The sequence below is a fragment of the Myiozetetes cayanensis genome, unplaced genomic scaffold, assembly GCF_022539395.1.
Source record: "Myiozetetes cayanensis isolate MyiCay16 unplaced genomic scaffold, myiCay2020 scf2-11, whole genome shotgun sequence".
Lineage (NCBI taxonomy): Eukaryota > Metazoa > Chordata > Aves > Passeriformes > Tyrannidae > Myiozetetes > Myiozetetes cayanensis.
Window position 1 is genome coordinate 41,912,795 of NW_026087411.1, and position 23,764 is coordinate 41,936,558.

Sequence of the window (23,764 nt, forward strand, 5' to 3'; positions counted from 1 at the left end):
ACTTTGAGGTGGGAGAAGACAATTAAGGACCACAGAGCTATGGAACAAAAGCAGGTGTGGTACAGGTTCTCAGTCTCCAGAGGCATCATTAGTAATGCAGGACATTCAGGATTGTTTAGTGTTCGAGCTACTCATTTACCAGACTTGACAAATACACTAATATTTCATAACTCAAGGGGGAGCTTAAGGACACCCTCTCTGTGTGGGGGCAGGTGTGTGTGCACTTTTTATGCTTTTGGAAGAGTGTTCCATATGGTGCTTCAGAGAGAACCAAGACTATTTTAAGGTCCTGCCTGTTTAAAACAGTCATCTCTCTCTCACTTTTATTCTTTTTTGTCTTATGAGCCCATCTCTTTTCCATAAACTTTTTGTAATGGAACAGTCATCTGTGCTGGAAGATGTATGACAAATTGCCTGCCCTTTCTATATATCTTCAGTTGCTTCATTAACTTATGGGAAAGGATTTACTTCATTTAAAAATAAAACATGATGCAAATGAACCCATGTAAACTCTATGAGTTTTGCTTGGAATCAAACAGGGTATCGTGGCCTATGGAGCAAATTCCAGAACTCTGTTGGATGAAATGTACAGAAGAACCAGCGATGTTACTGAGACTTGGGTTGAGCAATGGTTTAGTGATTGTTCAGTGGGAGCTGGAAACTTCAGCTGGGTCCATAGGCCATGTAACAAGCATTTAGAAATTTTTGTATGCAAAACTGGAGAATTACAGTAAAAGCTAGGAAGCATTAAAAGAGAAGGCAGGACTCTGGCAGACTTCTACAAAATGAGGATGAATATAAAGCTAAGGAGATAGAATCTGTAGAAAAATATGTAAGGAAAGATGCAGTATAGATGCGTGTGAGTGTATCATTAAGCAAATATATAAACATCCTATTCCCAAGTTTACAATGGATGAACATGAAGGAAGAATATTATTTATTGTAGACATTTTTGTAATAGTCTAGGTGATAGCATGACATGGCAAAGGATGTCTTCCAAGCGGTAATGTCTATGGCTTTCCCTAGAAAAGATACCAGTAACCTTATTACTTCAGTGGTTTGCAGTCCAGGCTAGAAAATACATTTTTCTAAAGCAGAATTACCAGTTACACAGAGATAGGATTAGTCACCATGAATACGAAGCACTGTGCAACAGCAGAGCTTCTCCCTTCATTTGGCAGGAGTGTGGGCTGCGTTAGGCTTTCCTGGTGCAGGCAAGGGCTACTACCCTTGTGACCTCCTGCAAGTACAGACAAGCAAGTCCTTTCTTCCCACAAGTCCTATCTCAGGCATATAAGCTGCCATTTGTTAGCCCAGCCTTCACCGAACTGAAAGCAAAATAGGACATCTGCACGGAAAAACTCTTAGCTGATTTCTCATAAAACAAGCAAGCCCTTGTTTTTCAGGGGCTCGCCTGCTTTTGCATTCCATCAGCCCTCCCCAGCGGGGTGGTGTTAAGCACCGCAGTGCCATCTGGAGTTGAAAACTAAAGCACTATTGCTTTCAAAACTGGAAGGAACATACAGGCACTCTTTGATTAATTTTTGTTTTGTAAAATCACAAATTCAAGCTTTTAAAAATGAACACCCATTTTCAGTTTGGAGAAATGTCAGAATGAAATTGGGGATGAAAAACAGGTCACAAAATACTTGTTTTGGTGACTCAGTATCAAGGTCAATTCAATACACAAACCATGAAAGCTATAAAATGCAAATTATTTCAGGACAACATCTCTTTAAGACCTAAACAGTCCCACAAGCTGGGATTATTCTGAGTAGCCTTGCTGAGCTCTGAGAAAATTCACGTGGCAAAATACAGAATGAATTAATTCCTCCACTGCTGAAAATCAATAGGATTTTTGTTGCTGAATTCATTTGAAATGCAGGTTTCTGCATTTACAATGTGCAGAAAGCTGTATATAACAGGATTCCCATTTTCTCTCTTGCCTCTTATAAAGCTGTTCAGACTTTAGTCTTTCCAATAATGCTTACTATATTATTGAGGTGGTTAGAAGGAAGACCTGAACATTAGGAGCTCTGTAAAATCTTTTTCTTAAATGTGATGTGCTGTCCTAAATTTGTAAAGCTTTTTTGAGCTCTGCATAGACAAATGGCAGGTCTGCAAAGCAGCTAGGAAACACTGTCAATGATGTTTTAATTGCTATTCATAAGGATAATAGATATTATTTGGGTTTGTTTGGGATATTTTTCCTCTGGGTAAAAAATGTGGTCTCAATTCCCTTACGTTGTAGCATAACAGTGTGAACTCAGAGAGTTCTCACCTGTGTTGGCTGCTGCTGCAATAAATCCAGATGACCTCCTCAATTTCTTACAACCTCTAACTGTAATTCTGATAACATTTTTAGGCAAAAGAACTATTGTCCATAAGCTGCACAGAAGTGCATGCCATAGCTATCTGAGCAGAGGACTGGGGACCTGAATTAAGACCTGAATCCTAATCCTGGCTATAAGTCCGACAACGGCAGGTGACCTTGAGCAACTCATGTACATGGCCCCATAAAATGATTGTATCTCCACCATCACAGGATTTGGGGGCGGATTAATTTGTTCATATCTGCTTAGAAAGATGAAAAGCGTTAAGTCCTTTCAGCTGCAGGTTGTTGGGAGTCAGTCAACACCACGAATGTCAGATATGAAACAGACATGCCAGGAGCCAGAGAATGAATATTAAAGGTGACATGTTTAAACTCTTTGTTATACTAAGAGAAGCTTTAATTCTGACCCTTGCTGGCATACAGTTCTATAACATACACATCTGAAGACTTTTAGGAGTATATACAGCAAATCATTAATCTCTTATCATGAATTTCAAGTTACTGCAGCTGCTGTGTGCCAAAATAATTCTGAAATTAAGTTAAAAAACTTGGAGGAGAGGGAGCTGGCACATTAGATGATCTCACTTCCAGCAATCTGAAAGAATAAGGTGCCTTATTTGACAGTCTGAGGGGTTGAGGTAGAAAGCACTGGTAGATCTTGCATAAAATTAAAAAAAAAAAAATTACAAGGCATTGGTACCTTTTAAGTAAATAAATTCAATAATATTGCACAAACTTAAACAAGAAAACAAAACCTCAGCAACACAGAAGCACTTCTACTCACCTTGCACTCCCTCCTCAGAACTGCTAATTCACTCTGTAAGCACCACCTGTGGGTGTTACCTTTATAGCGATTCCCTGCCAGGCATGCTGCAGCCCATCTGATGCTGTCATACATGCATCACGCCTAAACTTTGATCCTGTCTTTGGTCTCTCGCTTCCAGTGTAAAGCTTTGGTTCTGACTTTCAAAGCCACGTATATATCATGTCTTGGCTACGGCAGAGATAGCATCTCTTTCTCTCGGTAGGACTACAGGGTTCGTTTGATCACCAGAAATCAAAAGCCAAAAGAAGTCTAATAATAACTAGGAAGAAAACATTTTCCATTGAGAGCATCCACTGGATAACAATGTGCCCCATACCAGCAACAGAAAAAATGGCTTGGATTTTGCAGGCTAGGGAATGTATCACATCGACCCTACTCCTAATAAATCTTTCCAACAACAGGAATCTTTCTATCCCTAAAAGAACATTTCTCCTATTTAATAGTGTGAAAATGGCAGATGGGTTGCACAGTAAGGAAAGCACAACCCATCTCTTACTCATTTTGTCCTGGGAGAGAGCAAAGTGAAAATAAAATACTGATGATTCACGAAGAATTTTTTCAGGAATGGTGGGCAGATTATTCAAAACCTTTTCTTTAGAGAAGCAAATTAACTTAGGTGTGGATGAACACAATGGCAGGTATTCATTTCTTTACACAACCACATGATGAGAGTTAGTTTGTATTAAAACTCACATCTTTTCAAATGTATTTTTACACTTATTTAATTTTAAGTGGATTTTTCAAAAAAACACTTTCCTGCTCAATTGAATTGTGCAGTTTATCTTAATGACGTGTATGCGTGTGTAGATGGAAGGAGAGAGAAGGTCAATCCCGTTCTTACAGCCTGTACATTTTCTACCTTATCTGTGTATGAAATAGCACAGCTTCTGCCTGTTTAAAGGTCCTACACTGAAAGAAAAGGCCACCTGGGAGAAAGGCACCTTCTCCTCACAATAGCTTGATTGTTGTGCAACAGGACAGATTGTATCAGTTTAAATAAAAGAGTCATGCCCCTGATAAAACAGCATCAGAAACATGTAGAGATCACAGCTCTCTTCCCTCATTGTTACTCAGCTGCTTTCATTTAACAAAATGCCAGCGTGGTGATTCTAATCTAATTCAGCTGCACAAGTACTTTCATAGAAAGTTCAGAGGTGTTTTTAATCCTCTACAACACTCCCCAGTAGATGGCAAAACAGGAAGCTCTCTCACGCAGATCCTTCCTCACCATAATGGCAGGGTAGAAGGTGCCATCTGTCATTTCATGCCATTATACTGGAAAGTGCTGTCTCCTCTAAACTCCTTGCAGCAGCTGCTGCTGAAGGCTCAGCTCTTTGTCCTGAGCTGGCAGCTGCCTCTGCCACCCCCTTGGGAAGAGTTTTGTTTTCACATAATCAGACAGGGCTAGAAGTGAACTCAGAGGTCATCTGGTCCTTCCGCCAGCCGCTGGGATGGATAGGCACTCCTGACAGATGTTCTCACTGGCAGGCAGAGATCCTGGCTCCGAGAGACCAAACCTAAGCTGCCTTTTCTAAATTAGGAGACCTGTCAGCTCTTACTGCATGCAGTGACAATTTGATGCCCAGTTGTGTTTCAACTTTGACCATTTATTCAAGCACTATGATTTTGTGAAAATACAAGATTTTACTTGAGGAATCCCTTGTGAAGATGGTGACTTGATCTTTAGAAAGTGTCCTCTACTTTTACCCTCCAAGTTGCATGCTTCCAATTCCCTGTTAACCCCAGCAACAGCCTTGCTAAGCCAGCAAAATGAAAATCCATCAGACAAATTCCTTGGCTGCAAGACCACAAAGCATTTAAGAGTTTTAAATAAGGCAGCCTGTACCTCTTCAGATCTACTACAGGCTTCTTGTAAGGACATACGCACTGGGTTACACACCATTAAGCTGAAACAAAAATATGATTACTGCCTACAAATGAAAGCCTTTAATACAGAGAATGAGAGAATGGACATGGTGAATTGAGATCTCTGTTGCTGGAAAATAAACTCATCTGTACAAACTCCCTTCTAATTTGCAAAAGAAATTTTAAATTTTCATAGCATACTTTAAAGCAGATGCTTACACAAATTAGTATCTGTGGTAATAGCGAGATAAGCTTGGCTTCTCTAATACTGATTGATGTGTTCTGTCCATACACACCTGCATTTGAAAGCACAGAAAAGAGTGTTTATTCCCTATGAGAAGAAGGGACATTGAAAGCCTAGAACAGACCTACATTTGCAACAGAAACAGAAAGGACTTTTTGAATGACTGGCTAGTGATAAGTAGAAAAAAGTCCTATTGTGTACCCACATAAAGCACTGGAGACAAGACAAACCTATTTACATATGAGAACTTGGACCGCAAGCAAATCCTATAAAAAAGGACATGAAACAGAATAAAAGAAATGCATAAAACAAAATTCCTTCTTCCTCACAGAGATTACTACAAAGTTATACTTCTCTCATTTATGATTAAGGTTTAATCCTTTATGCAAGCAACTGTGCAATGATGGTCTCCAAAATACACTACAACTCTGTTCATAACTATCTTTCCTCTTCTAAAAATGCACACAAATAGAGGAATAAACTATAGGTGCTATATATTCTGTTCTCTCTACAGCTTATATTCTGTGATGCAAGGTATTTAAGGAAATGCTTCTCCAAGTTGAGCACTTCTGACTAAGTATCAGTCAGAAAGAGCAAAGGTAATTTAAATACACAAGCCAAGATTGTGTATGATTTGTACAATAATAACAGAAGAAAAAGCAATATCAAGATCTTTGGAGAGAATATAGACATGCATTTTTCTTTTAGCTGATTCTGATAAAATGTCCTTTCCCTATACCAATTTTTTTAATATTTCAGTCATTTACCTTTTATGTAACATATCATATAAAAAAGTAATTTTATTACACAATATGAACAGCCTTTGATGTTGTTTAGTAGTAATAGAACAAGTTAAAATGTGGTCCTGTTTAAGCTTGTACTTCACCTGTCCAAAATTTCGCATCCCTCCCTGTTAGCTCACCTCTCTATACAGTGCTTGAACTTTCCAATATCCATGAGGGTTTTCAATAAAAATAATTAGTGCTACAACTCTTCATTAAAATCCAGATCCAGTTAAACCAAAGATACTGTAAAGGGTTGAGTTGAGAGAAAAAAAACCAATAAAATTTAATGTCCTTGTCATCCAGGTGCTTTTATAACTGAAGTAACGACCTTATTACATTGCCTTCTTGTAAATGACTTAAAAGGTTCTGCTGTTTGACGAGCCAGAAGAGTTTAAGCAAGAGCTGGTAGGGCTCAGACAGGCAACTTTATTGTTTGTGACAGTGCCTGGTATCCTGAGCCAAAGGAGCTCACAAACTCTTACTCATGTGTCTAGCCAGATAATCACAGGGACATTTCTGACTCGTGGAAGAAATGCTTGTGATTTCTGAAAGAGAATAGTTAGCAGTGCAAGGAGGATTGAACTGCTAACATGAATTTAAGGCAGTGGTTTGACACAGGACTGAACTCACTATGTGCTAATAATTCCAAACAGTCTGCTTTGGTCACTAAATTCTAATAATCCATGATTTGTATGTGATTTCTCGTCTCATATTAAATTGAGGAATTCTGAAAGATTACATTCTCTTGATGACATTATCTTAATAATGTCTTAGCACAAATGCATTTAAAACCTGTGGCAAAAGTTCAGAGAAGAGATGAAATAATCACAAGTCTGTGTATTTCAATAGCAAATGGCTTTGTCTTCTTAGATTGCATACCAACCTTATCTGAAAAATGTAAATTCTACTGCTAAAAGCACATTCCTCTGAAATCAGATGTGGTCTTCATTACTCAGAGCTGGTTGTTTCCACATTCATCTAATTAAATTTCCCAAACAGAAAGGATGAAAGAAAGGGTGCCAAAATACTAAAGGAAAGAGCCTTCTGCAGTGAATGAATATTCATCCCCTCCAAAGTTCCTCTGTCATTTAAAACCAAATAGCTAAACTCACTCCTGGTCATCTGAGTAAGAACCCCTTGCTAATCCTCTTCATTCCTTACATGGCACAATTACCCCACAAGCTGCAGGTGCCAGTCCAGCACACATCCAGCCTCACCTATGGTTCAATCCACATTAATATGCCCCGGAGCACATCTGGATTCTGTGGAGCCACTTCTGCTCTTCCACACCTCCTCAGCTCAGGAGAGCTTGTCCCTGTGCACAGACCATATCTGCATAGATCCTCCAAGTTCTTTGATCCACAGCACAACCCTGGTGTTTGTAAAGCTACCTGCAGAGTTGGAGTCACTAGGATCATAGAACAGGCAGTTTGGAAGATCTAGCACAACAGGGGGCTTTGAAATTCCCAGAAAATGTTTAAATCAATTGAAGATGACTTTGCAAATAAGAAAAACCTTTTAACTACTTTGCTAAGAAAACAAACAGGTTATTTCCTTAGGTCACACAGTGTTGTCTAGAGCTAAATGTAGCAACTTCAAATAAACCAAAGATAACAATGGATGGAAAAATATACTTCTGAGAAGTTGTTTTCTGAGAAAATGCAGTTGGTATATGAAAAGGAACATGAACCTCAAACTGCTGTGGTAATGTATCTTCTACAGGCAGGCACCACAAAAACAAGAGCAAATTCTTTCTAAATGGCTGAAGGACACAGAACTGACACTGGAGAATAGACCTGTTGATAGGGTTCCCTTTGGCATGTACCCGATTAATCCTCCCGTTTCGCATTCCTCTCCAGTGGTCAGCTGAACACCACAGTGGGGGAATTAGTTCCCTTTGCCCTCAGAGCGATCTAATTCCTCGGTCAAAAGGAATGGCTTTAGCTAGGCAGCACAGCAAATAAAACACATTCTTTCCAGTTAAGCAAAAGCATGTACCTGCAACAAATTATTTCACATTGAAAATACGTGACAAGTAGCATAAACCCAGTCTCTCAAACAAGTTGAAAAAGGACATGAAGGCTCTCCCAAGCTGGCAGCAGCAGAACTAATGAAACACAGGATCTTAAACAATTTGTGTCCCAGGACCTCAGCATCTCCTACCAGACTGTGCCAAGCTCCAGAAACTGTGACATCCCTTCCCATAACACTTCCCTTCCATTTAGTCCTGAAGGCAACATCTGGGATCTTCCTGGGGCCCCTTGCTGTATCCCCAGTTTTCATCCTCACAGGCCAAAAGATGTGCTGAAGACTCACCTCCTTCCGACACCAGCACTGAGGAAGATACAGCGTGTGTCCTGGCTGCTGCAGTGCTGTCAGCAGCTGCCTGACCACACAGCCTTTGCTTTCTGGCAGCTGGGTGGCCAAACAGAAACCAAAGGTGCTGTGGTCCTGTCCATGGAAGGAGCAGTGAGTCTCTCTCCTTCTCCATCTCCAAATTTTTACAAGGATTGTAAAAACAGAGCAACTTTCCAACTTCTGTCCTATCAGTTCTAGTCTGTAGCAAACAGACTGACAGAAAATGCCTGGACAGAATTACTGCATAAGCATTGTTTTCTTAGGATGTAGGCTAAACATGACACAAAACCTTAGGTTTGTCTATAGATACTAAGTGGATCAACTTTTTCATAAAGATGCTGGGGGCTTTGCTACTCTCTTTGTTGCATTTAAAGTTTTGCAAACTGTCTTATTTACAAGAAATTGTAAACAGAGTTTTAGAAAATCAACTTATTTTAAAGGTCATGTAAAATGATGTAGCTACCTATGATTAGAAACTAAATTAATTACAAATACTAAAATAATTTTTGTATCATTCTCCTAGTCTTCCAATTTCACATGAATACACTAAATACTGTATTAGAAACTCAACTTCAGCAAGCATCCAAACTACTCAGAGTGCAATTTAGCCCCACCTTTATTGGAAAACTCTTTCTTTGAAGCTACACTGTTACAACTGTTACAAGTTATTCTAATGGTCACCTATTATGTTTCACTGCACTAAAGCAGTACCTTTTAGTAGTAGATTTGTAGTGTGTATTTGACTCTCTCTTGTATCATAGTAGAGATACCATGCAGCTTTTCCACAGTCGTGGAAACAAACAAGACAAAACAATAGTTCTGATCTCGGGAAAAGATCCATGCTTGGAAGTCCATGCCCACTAAAATCAATAGGACTGACAGCGAATTCACCTGGAACTGAAGCTGAACCTAAATGCTCATCAGTTTTATCTGCCAGAGTATCAGCCACCTGTGTTTTTTGGCACCTACTTTCTCCAGAGTGGAGCGCTTCTTCCAGACTCTTCTCTTCTTGTAGACTATTTCCAGGAGACTAGACTGTAATATAATTATGGCAGCATGACTCTGCAGTTGTCATAGCAATAGAATGAGGGTGGTATGCTGTTAAAAAAAATCCAAAACCAAAACCAAACACAAAAACCCAACCTCAAATACAGCGAATGGAGACCTAGCAATTGTTTCCAACTGCTTTATCACATTTGTAGGCCCTTTGGAAAAAGGCCAGTGAAGAGTTACCCATGGCAGACTGCCGTTTGAGCTGCTGTACTCAATAGTTTTCCATCTCTGGGCAGCAGGAGCCTGACTGCCCTTGTTTCCTTGTAAACCTGTCTTTTCCTGGGCCTGCTGATTACTGGCTGTGCTGTGTGGGGCTGGAAGAGTTCTGCAGTGTTCACTGGGTAGGGAAGTTTACCAGAGTTTCTTTATTTATACCCTTAAAAAGATAAGTGTAAGACAAAGTGGGGTTATGCAGTGAAAGTGGGAAGGGTGTATTGGTATGTGGTTTGGACCAAGGGTCGCAAGCTTTTGCAGCAACACAGCTTTGTTCCATCATGCGCCCAGCCAAACTCTTGACCTGAAGCTTGTAACCTGAAGCATGTAACAACTGCTCAGTATTTAAGCTGTACTTTCCCACTGAGCACCTCTTTCAGAGCAATTTCCCTGCTTTGTGCTGTTATAATGTGGTCAGGAGATACAACTCCGAAGTGCAACACCAGGCATGGAAATCTGCCTCTGGAACAACTGCTTATAGACTTAATAACAAATGCCTTCTTTTTAAAACCTTCATCTGGCTAGCCAGCCTTCATGGCATTTGAATTTGCCTTAGGAATATAGATTACAACTTCTCTCCCATGCAAGATGGTGTTATTAAAAGGGACAAAGTGCTGAAAACTTTGCAAGTCCTAGTAATCTATCCTGTTTTCCAGTCCAGATGTTGTGGAGTGATGCCTGAAGACTTTTATGCTTCCCTTAGTACAGGGAATAGCAGCTAAACATTCCATATTGCCCAAATCACAAGCATGATAAATCCTTTTGCTTTTTAAGTTTATGTAAGAGAAAGTACTGTGAATTTTGCTCAAGTCCATTCTCACCAGTGAGTCTATTAATGAGTGGCAATGTCTAAAGATCTGTAATAGAAAAATCATTAATTCTAGTGGTAGAGACAGAATTTTCTCTGTTGAATTCAGAAACAAGTAAAATCCAATTAAGATAGAGAAGTAGGAAATTCCATTCCAAATATAGGTAAGTAGAATCTTTTCCACTGTAACTTAAAAATTGCTTGCTTTGGTCCAGGGGTGATGACTAGTCCTAGTTTTCCTATGGGAAGGTTGGGAAAGGGGGTAGGGTTTTGATTCACTGAAAGGGTAAATTAAAATACACACAACATTAAAAAGTTATGCTAAACATCATGCTTTTTATTTTTGGAGAAAGAGCAAGAAAATAGCAGTACTTCAACAGACTAGAAAAAGCCTCATGTAAATACCAAAAGCACAGCAAATTATATTAAAAGCTGATACATTCTTAAGTCAAAGCATAAAGTTGTGTATGTGTGTGTACATATACACGTATACACACATAGGCACACAACATTTTTAAGTACAGATGTAGCTATCTGGATTATCTGTGTCTTCCCTATCATTCAGATTAGTTTTGTGTGAGTGAAGTAATTAGACCAGAATTAACATAAAAAAAATATCCAACCATTGCCACACACTAGATCAAGAACTTGTACACATACACAATTACAGCACAGTCTTCACTCTTGTGGCCTTTGAATTCCACTAAAATAAGCCAGTTTTAGAGGGAATGCACCCTAGAAGTCTCTTGGCTTTTATCACTGCAACATCCTAGCCTCTGCTAAAAACTAAGAGAGGAGGTACCCCAGAATGTGATCTCCATTTCTTCCTGTAAAATGTACGCATACCAGACATGAACCATGCAAAAACCCTTTGAGATTTAAGCCCTTAATTGTTAGCTTGTGTCAGGATTCAGGCACTGCGCTTTACAGCAATCTTTAGAATTAAAGTTAAGAAATTAAAATCGCGTTGGGAGTTGATTTTACTTAAAATAGAGAAGGGTGAAGACTCACATAGTTGGCAACTCTCAGTTGATTAAGCATTACATGTACACGCTATGAAGTAATAACAACTTAACTAAGTGCTTTAGTAAGTTCTGAAAACAAAAATAAGTTATACTTCAAAGAACAAGTTAGTATAAAAAGTTTTAACATATGCAATGTGCTCAAAATACTTATTTCGCATTTTTAAAAAGAGCTGTTGTCTACCTTACAGAAACAAAGTTCACCCCAGTATAAAATATTGCAATTTGTCCCATTGTGTCATATGAGAGGTTTCCTTAAGCTTCATATGATCGAGAACACTTGCACAAGAGTTCATGTTATTCCAAGCCACATAGTGGCAGACAGACTATGTTTGAATCTGTGCTTTTACTATGCAGTACAGTAAAAGCTAAGCAAACCATTTCAGAACAGTGTTTAGCAGGTCAAAGAGCTATGCAGATGCAAGATATCCAGAGAATAGTATAAAAGTTAACGCCAAGTGGCAGTACCAAGAAAGTGAATTAGATCAACAGGAAAAAAACCCTGCTGATAACATTCACTATCACATGTACAGCTTGTAAGCTAGGAATAAATTAGCCTAATGATAAAAAAAAAATTTAAACTGTGTAAACAATCCACCCAGTACAAAACTGGATGCAGCCGGTAAGAGCAGAACTAGCTTAGTAGTGCTGAGAATGTGCGTGCATCCAGATGCCTGTTCAAAATGCATTTATCAATATCACTGACTCCCCCCCCCCAAAAAAAAACCCCACCACCTATAGCTATTTACACCACAGCAGAGGCTTCCCTCCCCCTTACAAAGTTATTACAACTCGGGAAGTCACTGTTGTCTTCTACAACTAAAATTCCAGTTATAAGCTACCAACGTTTGTAAGTTGAAAACACCCACCTTGCAAATTAAATTGAAAACTCTTGTCAAGCATGTCTGAGGACTCTTCAAAAGTTAAGAGTACAGCACTTTTCCTCAAGTGGTATTTGTATGAGTAACTTGTACTGACAGCCTGCTAAAATAAGTGAATTTAACACAAGTTGGGGTAGATGGGTATTCCTCCTCAGGAAGAGGGATCCAGATTCCAGTTGTTCTTGCTGAGGTGTGTTACAGGGAAAGAAGGACAAAAGAACCTCAGTTCAGTCAGCCTGGAGGTCAATCTGTCTGCTTCTAGAAGTATTCCTCCTCTTCATCAAAAAATCCATTTTCCAGGGCATACGAGCAGTCTGCATTAGAGTCAGCTTGGCAGGCACCTTTGTATTCTTGAATTGATTCATACAGGGAGTACAGCTGACACAGCAGTGACATATCCAGCTGCCGAAGGCCAACCTGAAGGGGGAAGAATTCAAACAAATAAACAAACAATCACTATTACAATTGTTTTTCCTACTGGCAGTATAATGCTATATATCTTTTGTTGCTAAACAAGAGCTTAAAGCTTCTTTCCACCTTGAACAGTTATGAAATATGGAAGTAAAATTCATTTTCTAAGGTGACAGATGCCCCATGGGATAAACTGGACAAAAGAACAAGGAACAATGTGATGCAATAGTGCAGAACATATGCAAAGTGTTCTTCAAAATGTTGCTGTATCACAACACCACGCTTATCTTCCAATAAGCAATTCCCTCCTATCAGCAGAATTACAGATAAACAAATAAAGTCTATATTCATCATTATGCAAGAAAGGTACTTTTCCAGAAATGCTGTTTGTCGTTGACACCATCTCTCTCTCACATATCACAGGCACTCTGTTTTAGTTTGAAATGGCCAGGAGCAGAAGTTTTAAATAGAACTCTAGCTGGTTTTCCACTTCCTGGCTAAATATTTCTACTCTAATTTTCTTTTCTTTATTGACATACATAGGCATCTGACAAGGCCAGGTATGTCTAGTGCAATACAGCACACTACTTGCAAGCAGCAAAACTAAAGCAAAAGCAAGACAAGGACATATGTTGTAGACTGCAAATCTTCAGAGTATTTTTCATGCGCCACTGAAGCATAGGCTTGATTTATATTTAAGCACCTAATATTTTGGTCCTCAAACTTCTCAGGTCTTAGTTCCACAGCTAATTAAACATTTGGAGCACCATGAAAAAAAAAGTTACCTTTATGTCAGCTACAAAACCAGTATGTTGCACTGCAAAGGGAAACAAAGCCAATCATCTAACTCAATGCAGTCTCCCTCTGTGGCAACAAAATGAGGAGTTCACTTGATATTGTCACCTATCCAAGTCAGGTCAAATTAAATCTAAGTTTTGTCTTGCAATAAATTAAAGCCACTACCCAATTTAACATTTTCAAGAAACAGCCATTTCCGCCTAATTTTTCAAGTGTTAAGCTCTGACAGGCTCTTCCTAGTGAGCCTCAGTTTCATCAAATAAGGTTTTTGCCACAACTCATGTTAAGACGAGAAACAAAGAAATAATGTTAATAGCCTTTACTGCAGCCCGAACACCAGACTGTTTTATCCAGAATGATAATCTCTCAAAAATCTCTCCTTGCATGTCTAAATTCTAGGGACAGATACACTCAGTACACAAGAAAACCACAAAAAGCTAACATGAAGATCTTCCTTTGACATTGCTGAACTATCCTAACAGATCCTTTTTATGAAGGTGGGAGGAGGAAAAAAGAAATTCCCATGCACCACAATGCCATTCCAACTCAGAAAAGGAGGATACAGCATCTTTCAGGAACAGCACAAATTACTTGAGGTCACGAAGCCAAAATGTGAAATCCTGCACAGACTAACCATGAGGACTTCAGGACAGGACATGGAACACCCTGCTAGCTGCCAGGATGTTAAAGATAAGCCTTTCTACCACCTCAGATCTACACTATTTTTCTTACCCATCCTTATTTGCCTTTGTAACCTAAACAAACTGCTCACCTCAGGTAAGAAAGGATGCTGTGAAACTGGCCTTAAGCCTTAACACTGTGACATATGAACATGAGACCCACCAGGCAGACTTGCCTCAGAGCTAAATGTTTGATGGACAAAACTGTAGTGAAGAACTGTTAAAGGAGCAATTAGGAGTGAGTTGAGCCAAAAAACTCAACCTGGAGACAGACAACCTTTGTCTCCCAGGAAAACTCGGAGCATTTCCACCAGCAGCATTCCTGTTTCAGCCCCATAAAGGACTTCAGCACTTTCTGTTAAGTTCAGTTCTACTGATTGCAAAGCACAAACTTCAAGGCAGAAATTGCTCAGCAGAATTAACATAACAGGCCTTAACACCAAATGGTTATGTTTAATATCTTATTTTTCTGTTGTTGCCACTAGTGTCAATGAAACAAGAAGTCTACTGAGAAAAATGCAGGCTCTAGCTCTTCACAGCTTTCAAGTATGATCCCTGAGGTAGCAAAAGCCTGACAAAATTATAGCACTAGCCCAAAGTTTTTAACACCAGCCAATTTGCATTCCTGAATCACAGTCCTGAAGTGACCGCTCCTTTCCTTCCCCTCTCTCCAAAGCATCCAAGTCCATCCCTTTGTCAACTTTAAAAACTTATATACACAGTTGCTTGGTTGATCGTGCTGGAAAGATGCTGCTATGCATTTCTTCCTTGTGAATTTAAAGCAAATTCGTTACTCAATAGAAATTCTATCTTTGACTGCTGCAAGAAAGTGTGTTCAATATCAGTAATAAAGTGCTATTACCTTCTTGATGAAAGGCAACATATTAGTACTCAAGAGTCTTTCTAATTTGTACAGGCCATAAAAAGTCTTGGAAGTCTTTGATGTGTTCAGAAGTAATTTTTTTTGTCAGAAGTGTTTTATCAAATTATCATCAAGGATAACAGAGTATTAAAGGGGACGTTTAAAGGGGAAGTCTAATTGTCAAATGACTTTGAGAAGCATCTCATTTGATTTCCCATTAGGAAAAAAAATAGATTAGACTTTTATAATGAGTTATCTTTGCTTTTTTGGAAAGGCTTAAGACGACTAAGACCATATGTCCTCATTTTCCCCCTACAGCACTGCAGAAGAAAGCCCCAGCAGTGGATACTAACCTGTCCTTCCTGAGCTTCAATGCAAACAGGCAATTCTAATACACAGTTCTAAGAATTATCTCTAACTGTATTTAAACTACTTGTTGAAACACTGGTGGCAGACTAAGATCTCAGTACACTACGCTGTCACTCTAAATCCACAAAATCCAACAGAGCTTCTTGTCTTCAAACACCATTTTAGCCTGAGAAAACCAGTTTTGAACCATGCAGATTTTTAGCAATATCATATTTTATATGCTTCACAGAATCACAGATTGTTAGGGTTGAAAGGGATGTCTGGATATCATCTAACCCAAGCCCCTGCCAAGGCAGGGTCACCTAGAGCAAGTGACACAGGAATGTGTCCAGATGGGTTTTGAATGTCTCCAGACAGGGAGAACCCACGACCTCCCTGGGCAGCCCCAATGTAAAGTTCTTCCTCATGCTAAGGTCGAACTTCTTATGTTTTAGTTTATGGGCATTGCTCCTCATCCTGTCACTGGGTACCACCGAGAAGAGTCTGTCACCATCCTCTTAACACCCTCCTTTGAGATATTTATATACATTAATGAGATCCCCTCTCAGTTTGCTCTGCTCTAGACTAAACAGGCCCAGCTCCCACACTCTCTTTTCATAAGAGAGATGCTCCAGCCCCCTGATCATCTCTGTGGCCCTCCGCTGGACCCTCTCCAGCAGCTCCTTGTCTTTCTTGTACTGATTCTTCAGAATCCTCAGTGCACAAGGCTTAGGCTATTATTAGTCATTACAGCTGCAGCTTGCACCAACAAAGCACCAACACCCAATTAGTGTTTAATCAAAAGGTGTGCCAGGTCGCCTGGAAGAATTTCACTGTTAATAACGCCTTGCTACAGGATCAAAACAGAGTCCTGAAGAAAACTACACCTAATCGCAGCCACTCGGGCTGATCGAATCAGTGCCGACACTTGGTTGTTTGTTTTGTTTTGTTTTGCTTTTTTTAAACGACAGCCTTGTAGCGTGGATGCCAGATCCCGGTGGATGCCGGATACCGGTGGGATGCCGGGTCCCGGTGGGTGCCGCCGAGCGCGGCAAGCGGCTCTCCATCTGCAGCCGGGGCGGCCCCACCGCCCCCAGCTCCGACCCTCCCCCGCCGCCGGTAGCGCCGCGTTTCGCGGCGGCCGGGTCGGGATACGCGGGGCTGCCCCAGCCCACCGGGGCCGGGGCGCCCTTCCGGCCCCGGGGAGGTGGCGGCGCCCCCCGCCACCGCTCGCCACGTCCGCCGCCGCCGCCGCCGCCCCGCCGAGACCCGCCCCGCTCACCATCTCCTTGCGGAGCAGGGCCAGCGCCGCGTCCAGGTTGGGAGGCTTGGGCGGGCGCGGCGAGCCCCGGCCGCCGCCGCTCAGCTCGTCCTGGATGCGGGACTTCTGCGCGTAGAGCCGCTCCAGGTCCCGCCAGCGCCCGCCCTGGCCGCCGCCGCCGCCCGAGGACGAGGAGTTGAGCAGCCCGCTCAGGCTCTTGGGCAGCGGCGGCAGCCCCGCGCCGCCCCCGGGCCCCAGCAGCCCCGGACCGCTCATGCTGCGGCGGCGGCCACCGACGGAAAGAGCAGCCCCGGCCCCGCCGCGGGAGGCGCCGCCCGAAGCCCGCCCCGCCTCCGGGCCGGGCGGGGGCGGGGGAGCAGAGCGGGGCCGGCGCAGGGAGGGAGGGACCGAGCGGGGCGGGGGCGATGGGCACCTCGGGGTGCAAGTGGCTGGCGGGCTCGGGGTTGGGCTACGGGCTTTAGGCTTGGGCTCGGCGGTGACAGCGCCGTGGCTTTGTCTGGGCCGAGGCGAGTCCCTTCGGGCTGGTCCTCAGCCTGTGCCCCGCAGAAACACCCCCGCGGCACCGTCTGCCCCGAGGTCACGGGAGGCAGAAGGGCCCTGCGGGAGCTGGGCTGAGCCTCCGGGCTCGCCCCGAGGGCTGGGGGAGGGATGGAACGCAGTGAAAGCAAACATGAAAGCAGATTAACTGCTGCAGGCGGAGGGTGGCTATTTCTTCTGTGGCGATGGTGTTACATCAGTTGCTTGATAACGCGAGAGTGCTCTCCCCTTCCGTCAAGGTGTTTCTTTCTGTCCTGTTTTGGGCTGGGATGGAGTTAATTTCCTCTCAGTAGCTGGTACAGTGCTATGTTTTTCATTCAGAATGGGAGTAATGTTGATAACATACTGGTGTTTCGGTTTTTGCTAAGTCGTGTTTATCCTAAGTTAAGGACTTTGTGTGCGCGCGTGTGTTTGTGTATGTGTGTCTCATGCTCTGCCAGTGACAAGGTACACAAAAGAAGCTGGGAGGGAGCATAGCCGGGACAGATGACCTGAACTGGCCAAAGGGATATTCACCTTTGTTGTTTTGTACTTTGTTTTCCATTATTAAACTGTTTTTATCTCAACCTACCAATTCTACTTTTGATTCTTATACCCATTCCACCAGGGTAGGGAGGAAAGAAAATGGGGTTGAGTAAGCAGCTGCGCAGTGCTTAATTTCCATCTGGGCTTGAACCGTGACACCTTCACATCTCCACAGCCAAGTTTTGTACCAAGTGTTTTATTTCCAAGCTTTGCAACTACTCAAACCTCGCCCTACCTGCTCCGTGAGTCAAATTTCTCAATCTGAGTTAGCTCATAGTTTGGGTTCCAGGTTTATTCACAGAACAGTTTATTGCTCTGCTTTACAGAAAATACCCAGCTGCTTTCCTAAAAAGCTGATGAAAATGGGAGCCATGCTGCAGGAGTGGGGCATGAGGGGGGCTGTGGCACAGGAATCCCCGAAACTACCAGAGCAGCCACAGCTCTGTTACCACAGCAATACAGTCCTCAATATGCCAGCTCTGGTTTTGTGCCTTTTATGTTTTCACACTTTTCCCTTGACATATTAGTATCTCTGGAGTCTCTTGAAAAAATCAGGGCAGTTTTGGATTATTCAAAATCCAAACCAAAGCAGAGTATAAACTTGGAGTTCTGGGAATGTGCTGCCACTGCAAAGCCTGATTCTTTAGAGGTGCATTCCTATTGCCACGGCCCTGTTTTGTTTGTGGGGTTTCCACTTCAAGAAATAACCAGATATAGTGATTCTGAGTTAAACCTCTACATATTTTCAGTTTTGTTCCTGGAATTGCATGACTTTTTCATGGTTTAAATGTCATCAGACTCAGTGACAATTGTTTTCAAACTGCTTACTGTGGAAGAAGCTTTTGCCAATCTTTGTTCATGTTTACACACCACTTTAGGGATTGATTTTTCAGACAACCTGATGTGCTATTTATTGCACTGGTTTGAAGAAGACTTCTTTTTCCCCTGTTAGTCATGATGCCACTTCTGCCCAGGTTTATTGTGAAAAATAAAATTGTGCTGATAGCTTTTTTGAAACTAAAGGCATTTTAAACCATCCCTATTGTAGATTACAGTGTCAACAAACCCCTCATCCTTCCAGGCCAAGAGTGCCTGACTGCAAAAATACTGATTTGGTTTGCTAAGCAAGTAGGCACCGTATTATGTTCCTGCTTATTAGCAAATATATGTATTTGTTCCCCTTCCAATCCCCCCCATTTTTTTCCACGATGACAGCTGTTTGGAAAAGTGTGTGAGTATTCTTATTTTATCTAGACCATCTTATTTTTTTTTTCAGTTTTCCTGATCTCATGAAATTCTGAGTACATTTTCTTCACATTTGGGTCCTTTAGGCACCTTGTTGCCACATCTTTACTATTGCAGAAGTCTTTGTGCTGTCTTACTGCTTAACTTTGTAATCTGAAAAATAAAAAAAAAATACTTTGTGGGTTTTCAGTGACCCTTCTCTCACTTGGCTACATTATCTAGCCTTCATTCATATTAAATTCATAACTACTCTTTAAAATCTGAATCTACTGCTTTCTTTAGTCTGACCTAGTTATAACATCGTGATAATGGAAGCTGGAATCTTTTGCAGTTATGTCCTTTGGTTATGGAGTAGGGTTTGTTAGCTGTATAAACCTCTTGGTCTTTGTTGGTTCCTAGAATTGAATCACAGAAATGTGTTACTTGTCTAAACTGATCTTTGCTAAGGACGTTACCTAAAAAAACCTTACATTAAAAATGCATGTAGTTATGTCATAAAGAATTAGGAAGTGGCAGAAGAGCAGTGTTCCATACCATTTCTGTACGGAAATGCATCATGTCGTATTTTTAATTTACATGTTCATATGTGATGTTTTTCCTCATTCATTAGGAGGTTACACCATGCCTGTGTATCATTTGTGCATCATTTACTAACATTCCCCTTTTAAAATGTGGTGATCTATATGCATTATAGTGTACCTTGAACTGACACATTAAGACTGTTCCCTACAACCTTTTCTCTGATGCTTTCGCTTCTCATAACTGACTTATCCACAAATGTTAATGGAATTCTTCTTTATGACAACACTGTGATAGAAGGTGGTATTGTTACCCACACTGGGACGAGGACAACGGAAAGCTAAAGGTAGGTCATGTTAAAAAAACATCTACTAATTTTGAGTTCCTGGTTCATTCATCACAAACTGAGCATAAGCAAGACAAATTAATAATTACTGACACGTACTTTACTCTTCCATTTGCTCCTCTAGTCAAAGTGCCTGAACATTCTGTTTCTCGTGAGGTCTATGGTTTTTATCTCTAATGTGGAGGAACAGAGATCAGGCTGTTCTGTGGCTTTCTAGGACTCATAGAATCATAAAATATCCTGAGTTTGAAGGGACCCACAAGGATCATCAAGTCTGATGTGAAACTCAACCCTTTGGCTAAAGAGAATTTAGAAGATGGTGGCTTCAGTTGGAACCTGATATATGACACCATACAGTGGCATATCCAAACAGAAATCAGGTTTTCAGCTGAAGATCAGTCAATTCTTAGGCATAATTTTTCGTCCATTTTAAATAAAAATGGTTGAGTCCTAATTTTGACACTTTTTTTTTTCCCCAGGTATATTTCCATATCAATGCCTAAAAGGTGAAACTCCAATACATTCTAACACATATCACAGGGGCTCCCAGCTAGGTCCCTAGCAAAGTGGTATCCTTAGATCTAGAACAGGGATCCTCCTATTTAAGCTACCTGAGTGAACAGGAGCAGTAGTGGGCTCTTACCTTTTTTATGTCTGCTACGTCATAGATACTCAAGGAAGACACCTCAGCCTTTGCAGGGTTCAGAACGAACTGCTAGAAACACAGAAATATGGAGATTTGGGGATCCAGGCTTCAGTTTAAAGATCTGGATGAAATGTATTCCTGTGGTTATAAACCCACTTGCTCTCCCAGCCTGTTGGTATTAGCCTGGTCCTTGTCTTTGTGTCCTGGCGTGGCCCCTGTTCCAAAGCAATGTCCCCTACCTGTGGTCTCTGATGCCATAGTTCCTATCCCTGCCTTTTCTCACTGCAGCTGCCACACACACATGCTTGAGCTGTATGCCTCTGGAGAGGGACCCTGGACAAAGTAATCCCTGGAACTTTATACCCCCTCAGTTTGTGCTCCTGCTCTTCATGAGCCTTCCACACGCCTCTTGGTCCAATCGCGATTTATGGTCTGGGGTCTTCTAACACTTCATTGGATTCTTTCTTCATGCTCATGTGGGCAGGCCAATCATTTTTCTTATCTTGGGGCCCTCCAGAGTCTCAGTCCTTATCTGAAGATATCCAGTCTTTTTCTATTTACTCCTCTGCTTAGTCATTCATGTTAACAAAGGCAGTTCATTTAGAGCTCACCTATGCTAATTTTTGAGCAGGGCCCACTCATGCTAAGCTGTAAGCAAGTTACAACTAAATTTAAGCCTACACAATAATTTCTAATATTCTATAGGTAACCTTACTTTAACCCTCAGCATTCTTGGTGCTACCTTCCTCAGCTTCTCTGCCAATATCTAATGCTACCCTTTAGCTCTCTGCAATGAAGTCAGACTGCTAATTCTTCCTTTTTCATGAAGAAACAGGAAAACTCCCAAATTTTGACAACAGGAGAGAAAGAGTCTAGGACATCAGGGGTAGGTATGACAGAAAAGTGATTAGGACTGGGCAAAGCAAGGGCAATAGATTCAGCAGGAATCAGAGGTTACACAGAGGGACTGGTCTATGGAGTTAGTGTGTGTGAGTAACAGTTTCATCACTGATGGCATCTTCCAGCCAGTAATAACGCACATGCAGGGTGTTTTGGTTTTGTTTGTTTGTTTGGGTTTTTTTGGTTTGGTTTTGTTTGGTTGGGGTTTTTTTGCAAGTAGCAGCCACTCAAAGAAGAGCTCTGTTTCCTCTCTCCTTTTCTCAGTGAGCACGGTATAGATTTTTGAACTAATTTATGCCCAGCAATTAAAGCAGTGAGGAGTAGTATGGAAATCTGAAGAACATGTGCATGTGTCAAAGAGACAATAACATTTCTATAATGACAAGTGATCTAATTCTCCTCTCTCACTATATTTTTTTTACACTGCCATCAGGTGCAAGTGCTGCTGGTTTCAGTTGTTAAGGGAAAGAAAGACTTAAAGTCTGTACTTTCATATCAAAAATTATCGGAAGGATTGTGCTTAGAAGAAATAAGGACTTGAAAGTAAAGTTGATGGGACCTCCAGTTAAGGTAACCAAACCCTTATTTTCCTAATGATGCCAAAATATGGCTTGTTCATGTCTCTATTTAACCTTAGATCAAATTATAAATCTCCACAGTACATCACTTAGTGCACTGTAACACTGGTTTTAAAATCTCTTTATTCTATTCTCTCACTTTATTAAATTAGATGTCATGGTATCAGTCTTTTTTTCCCCTACCTCTCCAGCCTCATAGATTCTTCCCTTATGTGAAATCCAGAAAAAGGAGTCATTTAGACCACGTCAAATTCATACTCCTATAATGTGTCCTTGTCTTCAGGATTGCTGTTGTAATTAAGAAAGCAAGCCATTTTAGTATTTTTTATCAACTGGTAAAAGCAAATCCCTTGAAATGAAACGAGAAACAATGGTAGGCTGTAGGAATTAACAATTTCAGTATGATGTGAAAATTCATAGCCATGAAAGAACCCAGCAGAGTTTTGTGAGATAACTGTGTAATAAAGTAACCTCATGTCCACAGCTTTAATGGTTCTGAACATCTTCCCTTCATCTCCTTTTACTGTGCCAAAAATACAAAATAAAAGAAGGACTTCAAAGTGCCTTTTGATGTTTTCCCTCCCTTTCCTATGAGTTCAATATGGTTCTGATAAGCATTTGCCTCTTCAAAAAGATGGCTTGAGGGGGCATTTATTACCACTGCTCTGCAGTTAGTTCAGTTTGTTAGCCTCACAACACTGCACTTCTTATACTCTTAACAGTGCCGACTTGACTTACAATAACAGCTTTCCAGAATCTGATTACTGAAAGCAGCTCGCCAGCGGATCAGAGCTACAGGCTTTAAGGGTATTTGTCTTATTATCCCAGTGACACTGAGCAGACCCTTTCCTTTAGTGAGATCTGCATTGGGGTCAAATCTGGAGGATGCTGTCTAAGCTGGGCCAAGGTCATCTGAGGTAAAAATGATCCGAGTTCTAAATCTGCAGGCAAAACTGCACAGGAGAAAGCAAGCTGCTGAACAGGGATGGCTGCGGGTGTGCAGAAGTGGAAGGATTTGTGCTTGTGGAGTGCAGCGTATTGCAGATTCTCTAGTAATTTGATATCTGCCTTGAAGCCTTTTTTGCGTGAGGAGTAGTCATTGGTCATTTTCAAAAAAGAATTATTTATGTCTCTGCAAAATGGTCATTTATAAACAAACATGGAAGTTTCTATGTACTGTTATGATCAACTGACGTTAACAAACAGGTCATATTTCTTGTTTCTTTCTTCTGTGTTCTCCCTTAGAAAATGTACATAGGAGATTTATTTCCAAACTGAGTATGGAAGTTTGTTAGATAACCTGCTCAGGAGATAAACACTTCTCTTCAGTTGTGAATGGCTTTGATGCTTGCAGGGGGGGCCTAATTTTATATTCAGATGTACCTATGATTTTGTAAAATGACCTTTCCTCTCCCACAATGCAAGTAGACAGAGTTGTGCCTGAACTGAGTTGCTGAATAATCAAATTCAGAACTGAGGCCGTAAAAAACCCCAGTTCATACCCTTCAGTTCAGGTGGGCCAAATGCCATTGTCCCATACTGCCATCCACCTGTGCTGGAGTTCTGCCTTCTGGTACAAACAGCCTGTGCTCCTCTGCAGGCTCTCATAAGGGGAGAGTGATAAGCAGATTTCAGTAGGGCTTCCTCCTTCCAGCAGTTGGAGTTGCACAGGATGGATGAGGCTACAGTGGTGCCT

The 23,764-nt window shown here is 41.3% G+C and overlaps 2 protein-coding genes across 2 annotated transcripts in view; one reads left to right on the top strand and one right to left on the bottom strand.

Moving 5' to 3' along the window:
* The window catches only part of ARV1 (ARV1 homolog, fatty acid homeostasis modulator), a 124,341-nt gene that overhangs the window by 16,404 nt on the left and 84,173 nt on the right, over positions 1-23,764 (top strand). The gene's annotated exons all lie outside the window — the stretch shown is intronic.
* On the bottom strand, positions 10,805-17,068 carry FAM89A (family with sequence similarity 89 member A). The gene is made up of 2 exons (XM_050316680.1): positions 16,773-17,068; positions 10,805-12,808 (listed from the first exon to the last, which is right to left on the bottom strand). Exons 1-2 carry the CDS (start codon positions 17,025-17,027, stop codon positions 12,650-12,652), a joined length of 414 nt encoding a protein of 137 aa, XP_050172637.1. The 5' UTR covers positions 17,028-17,068; the 3' UTR covers positions 10,805-12,649.

Bases quoted from the DNA above. Each gene is read 5' to 3' on its own strand.
- FAM89A (XM_050316680.1), bottom strand. From the start codon at position 17,027: ATGAGCGGTCCGGGGCTGCTGGGGCCCGGGGGCGGCGCGGGGCTGCCG. The intron at 12,809-16,772 runs GTGAGCGGGGCG...TTCCCCCTTCAG, and splicing joins CCCTGCTCCGCAAGGAGATG to GTTGGCCTTCGGCAGCTGGA.